Below are 11881 nucleotides of genomic sequence, written 5' to 3' on the forward strand. Positions count from 1 at the left end.
CTGAGACCCGCAGGTGGGGGGGCCGCGCCGGAGCTGGGGGGGGGATGAGGCGTGCTGAGACCTGCAGGCCGGGGGGCCGCGCCGGAGCCGGCGGGGGGATGAGGCGTGCTGAGACCTGCAGGCCAGGGGGCCGTGCTGGGGCCCGACGGCTCTCAAACATCAGTGGTTCACATAGCACCTTGAACAGTGGCTGTGAGGTGAAGGGCTGGAAGATCAAGCTCGCAGGCGGCAGTCTGGGAACCCTGCACTGTTCCCCCCTCGCCCGCCCAGAGCAGGGGATCCAGGCTGAGAGGTTCGGGGCACTGGGCTGGGGAGGGGCCAAACACAGGATGGGTGATGGCACTGCCGTGCTCTCCAAAGGGTACTGCATGCGCCCCAGCCGGCTGGGCTGGCCAGGCCCTGGGCCAGGCCTCCTGTGCCCAGCACCATGCCAAGGGGAGCTCCCTTCAGAGATGCGATGCCCATTGGGGTCTGCTCCTGAGGCTGTGCCCGCGGAGGGGGCTGGGGCCAGAGCTCTGCGGGGGCAGCGCCGGCCTCACGTGCTCCTCTCCCCTTTGCGCCCTTCCCCCAGGCTGGTGGCAGAGTTCAAGCGACTCGGCTCTTCCGTGGTTTACGCCAACTTCAACCGCATCATCCTGTGCACCAAGAAACGGCGCATCGAGGACGCCATTGCCTACGTGGAGTACATCACCAACAGGTGTGGCGGTGCAGGGCTGAGCCCCACAGCCAGGGCATGCGGAGAGGCTGCAGCCGACGGCTCTAGCCAGGACGTGGCGGGGGCAGGTGGCTCTGTGGCTCAGAGCAGGAGTCAGTGGTTCCTGGAGTTTAAACCCAGGCACGCTCACTAGATCCTCTGTGCAGTGGTGGTCTAGCTGTGCTGGGCCCCGGACACTGGGCAGACCAGCTGTGGGAGGTAACAATGTCTCTCCCCAGCAGAAGTTGGGCCAACCAAAGATATTCCCTCGCCCACTGCATCGGCCAGTCTGACTCCTGCATAACCCAGGCTAGTGAATTTCCCCCAGTGCCAGCTACGCACCCTGGCCTGGCTGGCTCTCAGCATGCCAGAGCTGGCTGCATCCGAGCCATTAGAATGCAGGGGCTCCCCACGGCCTTTGGATCTGGGGGGTGCTCGGGGTAGGGGGCAGCCTGATGAGCACAGATGTTGTCGTCCCGGAGCCCCTGGATCAAACATGCCCCTTCGTCCCCAGGCCTGGAGCCTCTGTAGGGCAGACTCGACACCCCCTGGTCAGAGCAGAGCCATGTTCCAGTCGCCTTATGCCAGGCCCACTCCCTGAAGGGGGTCTGATGTGAGGGGTCTCTACTGGCTGGCTGGGCGAGGGAGTGGCACCCCCACGTGGGGCACACATCCCACACTGCCCTCCTCTCTCGGGCCCCAAGGGGACTTGCCTCCGAGGTGCGAAGTAGAAATCAGCCTGGGCAGGCTGCAGTCTCCGTATGTCGCTGGGTGACCATCATCTCTTCCCCTCCAGCATCCACTCGAAGGAGATCTTCCACTCCCTGACCATCTCCTTCTCCCGCTGCTGGGAGTTCCTGCTCTGGATGGACCCAGCTAACTACGGGGGCATCAAGGGGAGAGTGCCCACCAGCGTCCCCTCTGGGGAGGTAAGTGCCCAGGGCAGGCACTGTGGAGAGGGGAGCAGGGGCTGTGCCAGGCATGGGGGCAGGGGGATGGGTTGTCCCTGCTGGGCATGGGGCACTGTTAGCCACTGAGCGAGGTGAAATGGGGCCAGGAATCAGGCGTGTAACTGTCCAGCACTTGGCCCTTTGGTCTAGACGGACCCCAGCAAATGGCAAGCGGGTGCTGAGGAGGGCAGTGAGGAGGAGGAAGAGGAGGCTGAGGAGGAGGAAGAGCCGGGGGAGGCCAGTGTGGAGGATTTGCTGGAGAACAACTGGAACATTGTGCAGTACCTGCCCCAGGCAGCCTCCTGCCAGAACTACTTCCTCATGATCGTGTCAGGTGAGTGCGCCCCCTGCAGGGCTCATGGGGGGCTCTCCTCCCCAAGCACTCACTGCTGCCCCCCACAGGAGCCAGATCCAGGCTCTTCCCGGCTGCCCCTGGAGACGCTCAGTGGGGGCTCCCCATCTCTGCCCATTCCGTTATGGACACTGTGTTGTGATAGCAGCTGGGAGTCCCCAGACTGGACGCCATTGCGCTGTTCACTGCACAGACACAGCCCCTAGAAGGTGCCTGTGGGTGGGCAGCCCAGCTGAGGGGGCTCCCCTGGGATGGGGGTGGGCAGCCCCTCCTGTCCGCCCATCAGGCGGCGCTGTGCTGGGGGCCAATCCCAAGCACCACAGGGTGCCATGCTGGGATCGTGGTTGGAGCCTTGCCTCTGCCCCCTCTTCCCAGCCTACATCGTCGCCGTGTACCACAGCATGAAGGAGGAGATGCGGCGCAGCGCCCCCGGGAGCACGCCCATCAGGAGGCGGGCCAGCAGCCAGGCCTCCCAGGAGGCTGTGGGCGAGGCGGGCGCCATGCCTGGTGAGTTAAACTCTTCCCTTTGCCCTGGGGACTGCAGCCTGCCGGACGCTGGTGTCTGGGGTGAGGCGAGCTGGCCCCGTCACGCTGCAGTCTGGCTCACGGCGCCCTTTCCCCTCTCGCCCCAGGCGTGATCACCTTCTCACAGGACTATGTCTCCAACGAGCTCACCCAGAGCTTTTTCACCATCACTCAGAAGATCCAGAAGAAGGTGACTGGCTCCCGCCATGCCACGCTGCCCTCGGACATGTTCCCAGCGCTGCCCGGCTCCTACCTGCCGCTCAACAACCCGGCACTGGAGTTCATCAAATACGTCTGTAAGGTTAGCGGTGCGCCTGCTGCGCGGCAGAGCCCTGGGCTCTCCCCTTCCCCCTGCGCCTCCTGGGAGCCAGCCAGGCTGGGGAATCCCCGGGCGGTCTTGCTCTGATCTGCAGCCTGCCCATGCCACTCACCTCCTGCAGAGAGCGGGAGGCCCTGGCGCAGGGCTCCAGCCCGCTAGTTCCCCCAGGAAGGATTTACCCCTCCCCTGCTGCCCCAGTCGGCTGCCATCGCAGCCCCAGGGACTCTGCAGGCCGTGTGGGTGGCTGCAGCCCCGTGAGAGGGGCACAGACCCCCCCCTTGCAGCCGGTGGCCCATGCGGCTCTCCCCTCCGGCAGGTGCTGTCGCTGGATGCCAACATAACCAATCAAGTGAATAAGCTGAAGCGGGACCTGCTGCGCCTGGTGGACGTGGGTGAGTTCTCGGAGGAGGCCCAGTTCCGGGACCCCTGCCGCTCATACGTGCTCTCCGAGGTGATCTGCCGCAACTGCAACTTCTGCAGGGACCTGGACCTCTGCAAAGACCCCAGCCCCTGCCAGGTACCAGGCTGCCGCAGAAGCTCGCTGGGCTCCCACGCTGAACTCTAGCAAGTGCCCCGCTCCCGCTCACCCTGTCTCTGCCCTTAGGATGGCGCTGTGCCCCCCAGCTGGGTGTGCTCCAACTGCCAGGCGGAGTATGAGCGCGGCTCCATCGAAGCGGCCCTGGTGGAAGCCCTGCAGAAGAAGCTGATGGCCTTCACGCTGCAGGACCTGGTGAGAGGCGGGGGAGAGGCTGTCTTGGCAGGGCCCTTGCTGCCGCTAATGTCCAGCTGCTGCCCGCGTTGGATGGGGCAGGGCTGCCCAAAAGCCTGGGCATGGGGCTGCTCTCCACACAGCGGCGGGCGAATGGGGCGGCCACTCGAGGCACATGAATCATAGAATATCAGGGTTGGAAGGTCATCTAGTCCAACCCCCTGCTCAAAGCAGGACCAATTCCCAGCTAAATCATCCCAGCCAGGGCTTTGTCAAGCCTGACCTTAAAAACCTCTAAGGAAGGAGATTCCACCACCTCCCTAGGTAACCCATTCCAGTGCTTCACCATCCTCCTAGTGAAAAAGTTTTTCCTAATATCCAACCTAAACCTTCCCCACTGCAACTTGAGACCATTACTCCTTGTTCTGTCATCTGCCACCACTGAGAACAGTCTAGATCCATCCTCTTTGGAAACCCCCTTTCAGGTAGTTGAAAGCAACTATCAAATCCCCCCTCACTCTTCTCTTCTGCAGACTAAACAATCCAAGTTCCCTCAGCCTCTCCTCATAAGTCATGTGCTCCAGGCCCCTAATCATTTTTGTTGCCGTCCGCTGGACTCTTTCCAATTTTTTCACATCCTTCTTGTAGTGTGGGGCCCAAAACTGGACACAGTACTCCAGATGAGGCCTCACCAATGTCGAATAGAGGGGAACGATCACGTCCCTTGATCTGCTGGCAATGCCCCTACTTATACAGCCCAAAATGCCGTTAGCCTTCTTGGCAACAAGGGCACACTGTTGACTCATATCCAGCTTCTCATCCACTGTAACCCCTAGGTCCTTTTCTGCAGAACTGCTGCCTAGCCACTCGGTCCCTAGTCTGTAGCAGTACATGGGGTTCTTCGTCCTAAGTGCAGGACTCTGCACTTGTCCTTGTTGAACCTCATCAGATTTCTTTTTGCCCAATCCTCTAATTTGTCTAGGTCCCTCTGTATCCTATCCCTACCCTCCAGCGTATCTACCACTCCTCCCAGTTTAGTGTCATCTGCAAACTTGCTGAGGGTGCAGTCCACGCCATCCTCCAGATCATTAATAAAGATATTGAACAAAACCGGCCCCAGGAGCGACCCTTGGGGCACTCCGCTTGAAACCGGCTGCCAACTAGACATGGAGCCATTGATCACTACCCATTGAGCCCGACGAGCTAACCAGCTTTCTATCCACCTTATAAAAGAACAGGAGTACTTGTGGCACCTTAGAGACTAACAAATATATTAGAGCATAAGCTTTCGTGGACTACAGCCCACTTCTTCGGATGCATCCGAGGTGCCACAAGTACTCCTGTTCTTTTTTGCGGATACAGACTAACACGGCTGCTACTCTGAAACCTATCCACCTTATGAGACTGATCCCAGTGCCCTCTGGCTGGCACGATTGCAGTGTGCTTAGCAACCACTGTTGTGGGGGGAGAGGGCTGGCTTCAGCCTCAGGCACACACAGCCCCCCTCTGCAGGGCCCTGTGGGCCACTGGGGCCAGACAACGTGAGGCTGTCCCCTCGGCCTGGTGCTGGGGGCTGGGGCCCAATCCCGGGGCTAGCCCCTCACCTCAGCAAAGCTCCTCTGCTCCCAGGTGTGCGTGAAGTGCAAAGGCGTGAAGGAGACACACATGCCCATCTACTGCGCCTGCGCTGGAGACTTTACCCTACTGATCCAGACCAAGGTACGTGCTGCCGCCGGCGGCCCCCAGCCCCACCGTGCTCCATGGGAAATGGTGGCCAGGAGTCCAGCCTCTCCTCCCCTGTGCCCGCCCGCTGGCTCCTCATGTCCTGCCCTGGGCCTGGTGCTGGCACGTGGCTCCCCACCTGCGCTGCAGTGCCGTGCCTCCCCCAACCGCTCCCTCTGCTCCCACAGGCCTTCGTGGAGCAGATCAACGTCTTCCGCAGCATTGCCCAGCACTACAGCATGGCCCACCTGCTCGAGACCATTGAGTGGCTGCTGCAGCTGAACCCGCAGCTCCGGTGCTGACAGACCAGCCCCCTGCCCTGCTGCCATGCGCCCCAGGAGCAGGGGGGGTGTCTGAGTCTTGCGCCACAGCCGCTTCTACCCCTGTCTGTTGGCACCCACCGACCTGCCCCTTGGCTTTCCTGCTGCCAGCTCCACGGCCCTGGAGTGTGACTGAGGTCAAGGTGCCCGTTCAGCCGTGCCCAGCGCTGGAGGCTGTAGAGGGACTGAAGCTCTCCGTGCTGCAGGGCAGCCCGAGGGCTGGGCAGTGCCCTCCCCCACAGGACAGTGCCACGCCGCCCTGGCACTGACTGACTGGAGGCTGTAGAGGAGCAGCGGGAGTGAAACCAGGGGCAGCCTCCTCTCAGCGTGCAGGTGGGTGGCCTTGGGCTCTGGGATTCCCTCCTCCGGGCCCTTGATGGTTTTTATTAGGGTTTTTGATAAGTTTGTGAATAAAGAGTTGCTATGAGGAGTGCCAGGCTGTTGGGGGCGGGCGGGGGGCAGCGTGTGCACGTACCCTAGTGGGAGGGAGCACATGGGAAATGAGTCCCACTCCAGGCAGGCAGAGTGCCCTCCCCTCCTGCAGCCCAGGGCCATGGTCAGCCTTAACCCCTCCCCCGCCGCTCGCCCCGGTAGTACAGTGAGGAAAGCGGCTATGCAATGGTACAGCCCAGAATGGGGGCCGGCAGTGGGGGAAGAGGGACGTCTCCCCCTGAGCTGGATTGCACTGGAGCCCTGGTACGGAAGGGAGGAGAGGCAGCTGCCGCATGGGGCACGGGGGCCACTGCCCATGTGTGAAATCAACGCTGGTGGGGTTAGGGGAGAGCCCGGCCCTGCTGCACTCGGCAGGTACTGGGCCTTCGGTCCAACTGCAGCAGCCCTGTCCTCCTGGGGGCGAGGGGCTGAGTGATTGATCTGCCCCACCCCCACAGGATGGGCAGGGCGTGAATGTATGGGGGCAGGGTGGAGGGGACCAAGTCTCTGCTCTGATTGGCTGAGGGCGGTGGGGGCAGGGCCTAGTTCACACCCGAAGGCTGATCCCCGGTCCCATTTTGGGTACCAAGGTGTCCAGTTGTGGTGACTGATTCACGTCTCCCTGCCATCTGTCAGGGCACCGCTCTCCCAGCTGCCCTGCTGTGCCCATCCCCACGCCAGCAGCCCCCCCTCCCCAGAGCGCTAGCTCCTCCCGCAGCCTGGCCTAGCCTGGCCTACGGCTCCCTCGCTTTCCCTGGGCAGGGCAGGACCGCAGTGCTGTTCTCACAGGCTGGGCCCCACCTCGGGGCTCTGCACGCGGAGGTGCCTGAGCGTGGCCCATAAAATGCCCTGCTCCCAGCACAGCCCCTGGGCCAAGGAACCAGGGGCTAATTTCCCTGTAAGGTGTGCAGCTGCGCAGCGGCCTATTAAGCGCTGTGCAGGGGCTCAGGGAACCCGCCCCACCGGGACCTGCTGTAGCTGGGGGAGGGGCACCCCTCCCCTGGCCCCAACTCAGCCCGGGACCTGCCATGGCTTGGGGGGGGGGGGGGCACCTATCCCAGCCCTGGAGCTTCCGCCGAGGGGAGAGGGGCCTCTCCCCCTGAGCCCAGGTGCTGCTGGGGGGAGTCCTCTGTCCCCTCTGTAGCCCTGGGGCAACCTGCACCCCAAACCCCTCATCCCTGGCCCCACCCCACAGCCTGCACCCTAACCCTCTGCCCCCGCCCTGAGCCCCCTCCCACACTCTAAACCCCTTGGCCCCATCCCTGCCACTTGAATTTTGGTTTGTACACCAATATACAGGTGATGTCACACAACACCTCCATACGGGTGCACATAACATTCATTCCGCACACGCGTGGGAAAACAGAGGGAACACTGGCCGTGGGAGGTTGGTTCCTGCCTCCTGGATCCTGTCCCCAGTGGCCGGGGGTGCGGGCACATGGCTTTGTCTGGCCTGGGCTGCAGGAGGATTCGCTCCCCCCGGCAGAGTTCTCCTAGGGGAAGCTGCAGCAGCCGGTGCTGGCTGCAGGTCTGGGCGGTTCCGTTCTTCACAGAAGCTGCCCCCAGCCCCGGCCCTGGGCTTGTCCTCCTGCAGCAGCCTCTGCCCATCTTCATGGGCGCCCCAGCCCGTGCTCGAGGGACAGGGCCCGGCCTTGTTTCCTCGGTTTCCCCATCTATAAAGTGAGGCTGATGCTGCTGACCTTGGTGAAGTGCTCCAAGCTCTGCTGCTGCAAAGCCCAGGGTCTGAGCTAGGCTTGGGGGGGGGGGGGGGGGTTTTGCAGCTGTAGTCGGGGCAGTGAAGGTGCTGGGCTCACAGCTTAGGCGGGGTGCACGTGGGTGGGGGCTGTGCAAGGTGTGTGGATGTGGGTCCCGTCAGTCCCCCAGTGTGGCTCTGCCTAGCCAGGAAGGGTGCTTGGCTCTAGCCTGCTCCATCTTCAGCCTTTGCTGAGCCTGGCACTGCCAGGGCTGATTAATGCCCAGTATTAGCATGTGGGGGGCTGGTGGCGTGGCCTGTCCTTTGCCACTCGGCTCCTGGAGGAGTAGGTGCTGGTTGTGCCAGGCATAGTGCCATCCAGCCCGGCTGGCTGGAGTGGGGCTGTTGACTCAGGGCAGAGTTAAAAACACTCCTGGAAGTGGAGACTGGCTCCCCCAGCCCATGCTGTTCCCCCTCTGCAGCTGCATGCAGAATCTTTTGCAAAGGCTGGGGGGCAGAGCCAGCCAGGGGGGCGGGGCACTGGGCTGGGCAGCTGTGGGACTGCCCTGCATTTCCAGATGGCAGCCAGCAGGAGGCGCTGCTGACCTGCTTTTGCAGCCTCCTTTGGGGCAGGAGCCTGGGCCGGGAATGGTCTGGTCTGTAGGTTCCTGTCACTGGGGTCTCTGGGCGCCTCCTATCCGTGCATGTGCCTAACGTGTGTGTCCCACTCCCTTTCAGCCACCAGACACTGTGCCACCCTCACCCCCTTTGTGAGCCACTTTGGCTGGCCACATGCCCAGGCATTTGGGGCCAGTTTCACCCCACCCAGCCCCACCTTGTGTTATGAAAACAGCCTGCGGGGACCCTCCCATTCCTGCTCCCTCATTCCTTACCCTGCTCACTTGTACGCTGGGTCGGGATAGCCAAGCCCCCGTCCTGCTAAAGCAAACCCCTATGGCAAACCCACTCCCGGGGCATGGGATGGGGGCAGGCGGGCGCTGCTATTTCTAGAGGTGCTCAACAATCGCCTGTTGGTTGTGGGAAATTTAGAAACAATTCTGGAGTCTCAGCCAACGTCCCCCAGCTTCTCTGATATTTTAACTGGCTGGGGTTCAAATGGGCTTTTTGTCAAAAGCCAAAAGTGTGGCCTGAAAAATGGGCTAGGCTGGTTTCTTCATTAAAGAAAATAAACAGTCCGACTGCTGCCCTGCGGCCATTGCTCCTTTGGGGCAAGGCGCTGCTTTGAGTTAAACCTTTGCTGAGTCCGTTTCATCCCAGCGGGCGCTGCCCCATCCTGTCCCCAGGCTCTACACCCCATCTCCCCGATCTGCGCTGAGGCGCGGAGCCCAGCCGTGCAGCAGCGGAGGGCGGCCTGGGGGCTTCGAGCAGATCCCAGACCGCCCTAATTTCGGGCCTGTCACTGCAACCCCACGTGTGATCCCACCGCTGCCAGCATCTGTGGGATGGGGCTGTGACCAGAAGGGAGGGGCAGGAAGCACCTCTTGCAAGGGCCAGATGCCCATTAGCCAGCGTGGTTGCAGTTTCTCACCTCCCCTGGCAGGAATCAGGGAACTAGAGCTGGCTGGACAGTGCAGGGAAACCCGACCCTAATGGGCCTGGCGCACCATGGAATCGAGTTAGCGGGAGGTGCTGGCTGTCCTTTCTGGGAAGCAGCGATTCCGGCAGGTGCATGCCCCCTGGGGCTGTGGTTAGCGAGTTACACACACGCTCCCAGCTCCTCTTCTTGGGCAAAACCCACTCTGCCAGCCGGGCTTGTCTCCGTGCTGCCCCCGAGGGCTGAGATACGGGTGGGGGTGGCTCTGGGCAGCTCCCCCGTGCCACCGGAGAAGACCAGTGCAATCAGCAGGGGTGGGGCTGGATGCTCGCTGGGCAGCAGGGGCAGGGATGGAGAGAGCCTGGTCACTTCCCTCTGGCCAGCGCTGAAGGGTCTCCGAGATCCCCCGCCGTGTCGGGGGAGGTTCCGCGCCTGTGGCCACCTGGTGCAGGAAGATTGCCCCTTGCTCTGAGGTGAGCCAGAGTCAGTGCGGGGCCGTTTGCTCACTGGCCCCAGGTGGGATAGTGGATGGCTGTGGGGCAGCAGGGGAGCTAGGGAGACAGAGTGGGCGACGCTGCCTCCAGCCAGTGCTCCGAGGGGTGTCAGGGCCTGGGAGAGACTCGGCCTAGCGCAGTGGGAGCTGCTGACAGGGTAAGCGCAGGGAGAGCAGGCAGAGATGCTAGCAGCACCCAGGCACCGGCCATGTGTTACTGCAGCACCGAGCCACCTGCTCCCAGGGGTGGCCAGACCCCAGCTGCAGGGAGGAGAGGCGCGGCCCCAGCTAGAGGGCCCCCTGCTGCGGGCAGCCGGGCCTGTGGGAGCTGTAGAGATTCCTGCAGGGCTGCAGCCAGGGGTACCGGCTCCATGCTGGGATCCTAACCGGGTTGCCAACCCCCCAGGACTGCCCTTGAGGCTCCAGGAATGAAATACAAATCTCCAGGAGGCTGCAGAGAGCCCCCCCCCCGGGAGATAAATCCTAGGGCAGCCTGAGCATGAGGATTGAATGGTGAAGCCCATTTATACAGTAGGCCAGCCGGTGTGTAAAATGCCAGGGGGAGGCGCATTTGCCTGCCCAGCAGTTGCACCGTCCGTGCATTTCTTCACCTTGTGTGGCAGCAGCTTTGTCATGCCATAAAGTCGGAGCTGCGCACGCACGTTCACCGTGCTTGTGCCTGCGCTACGCTGCAACGGCCTCGCACGTTCAAGAAACGGGACCAGCCGTGGATGCTGGTGAGGGCCCGTCAGAACAGAGCAGCTCCGAAGGGAGCGTCGAAAAGACAACAATAAAGCCCCTGACTATAAAACCTGGCTTTACAAAGTCGCTGAACTTACAGCCAAATGCATCTGGTGTGGTCAAGTATTTTCCATCCGTAAGGCTAATCAGCCTTTTCTAAGGTGATGCTATTTTATTCTCTGTATTTTAAAACAAGGGCATTAACTAAGGCCGGGCCCGCATGCACGCACACGTTTAACGTCTATTAACAAGCAAAGGAACCTAACCCCCATCTCCCTCTTTAATAATAAGATTCACATTGCAACTGGCGATTTTGCAGTATTGTTTATTTCTACAATATGCTTAAAATGTGAAAGTGTGACTCATCCGCTGCTCTTGTTTCCCCCGAAGGCAGAGTGAGGGCTCTGGAGTGAGTGAGATTCAGAGCACAGTAGGTCAGGCATTAATGCCATTACATCCTGTGATGAAACCTCCCGGAATAGATCCCACAGCTTCTGCTCCTGGCCCCCTCCCCTAGCCCCTGGGCTGGTGCATCGTCTCTGACCTGACCCTGGGCGCTCTTTGGAACAAAGCCCTGGTCTCCTTGCCCTCCTCTTCCCAGGGGCAGCTGAGCTGGCCCCGTATGCCCTTAACAGCAGAAAGACCTCTCCTCTCACCTCCCTCTCCAGTCCATTTTCCATCCCCATCCCCAGCTGGTTCCGGGACGCTCCTTGACTGGGCCCATGGGGCTTGGCAGCTCTGAGTGTTGCCCTGGGGCAGGCAGGGGCTCAGGAATGGTCCAACCCCTAACTCTTGCCCGATCCTGCAGGGGACTGGAGGGACCAGCCCTGCTAGTGAAGCCAAGCTACCAGCCCTGGGTTCTGGCTGCCCGGCCCGGGCGTTCTCCTAGAGGTCACAGTGGGAAGCTGCTAATGGGCTGGGATTTGCCGCAGACACAGAAGAGCCGGAAAATGTGATTATGCTCAGGACCCCCCTGCTTGCTCTGACTCAGTTACCGCCAAGCCTCTTTCTAATTGACTTAGCACTTGTCGGGCACTTAGTGGCACCAGCAGCCCGGGCTGAGTGGAAGGGAGGGTTGCAAGCAGGACCGGCTCCAGCTTTTTTGCTGCTCCAAGCGGTGAAGGAAAAAAAAAGAAAAACCCGATTGAGCTGCCACCGAAGAGGAAGAGACGGAGTGAAGGACCCGCCGCCGAATTCCCGCCGAAGACTAAAGCGGAGTGCTTGAGCTGCCGCCGAAGCCCCGGACGTGCCGCCCCAATAACAGACGGAGTGCCGCCCCTTTCTATTGGCCGCCCCAGGCACCTGCGTCCTTCGCTGGTGCCTGGAGCCGGCTCTGGTTGCAAGGTCAAAAGGAGGCACGGGTGTATCCGGCACGT

The 11881-nt window shown here is 61.7% G+C and overlaps 1 protein-coding gene across 1 annotated transcript in view; it reads left to right on the forward strand.

Annotated features, from left to right (window-relative positions):
- The window catches only part of POLE (DNA polymerase epsilon, catalytic subunit), a 36231-nt gene extending 30210 nt beyond the window's left edge, over positions 1-6021 (forward strand). Inside the window, exons 41-49 of the mRNA XM_034791415.1 lie at positions 572-697; positions 1491-1623; positions 1795-1978; positions 2372-2503; positions 2629-2822; positions 3157-3357; positions 3445-3570; positions 5179-5268; positions 5460-6021. Of these exons, the coding sequence (XP_034647306.1) occupies positions 572-697; positions 1491-1623; positions 1795-1978; positions 2372-2503; positions 2629-2822; positions 3157-3357; positions 3445-3570; positions 5179-5268; positions 5460-5573 (1300 nt within the window). The 3' untranslated portion in view covers positions 5574-6021. The remainder of the gene's footprint in view (positions 1-571; positions 698-1490; positions 1624-1794; positions 1979-2371; positions 2504-2628; positions 2823-3156; positions 3358-3444; positions 3571-5178; positions 5269-5459) is intronic.
- The last annotated feature ends 5860 nt before the right edge of the window (positions 6022-11881 follow it).

This window comes from Trachemys scripta, chromosome 15 (assembly GCF_013100865.1).
Source record: "Trachemys scripta elegans isolate TJP31775 chromosome 15, CAS_Tse_1.0, whole genome shotgun sequence".
In the NCBI taxonomy this organism is placed as follows: Eukaryota; Metazoa; Chordata; order Testudines; family Emydidae; genus Trachemys; species Trachemys scripta.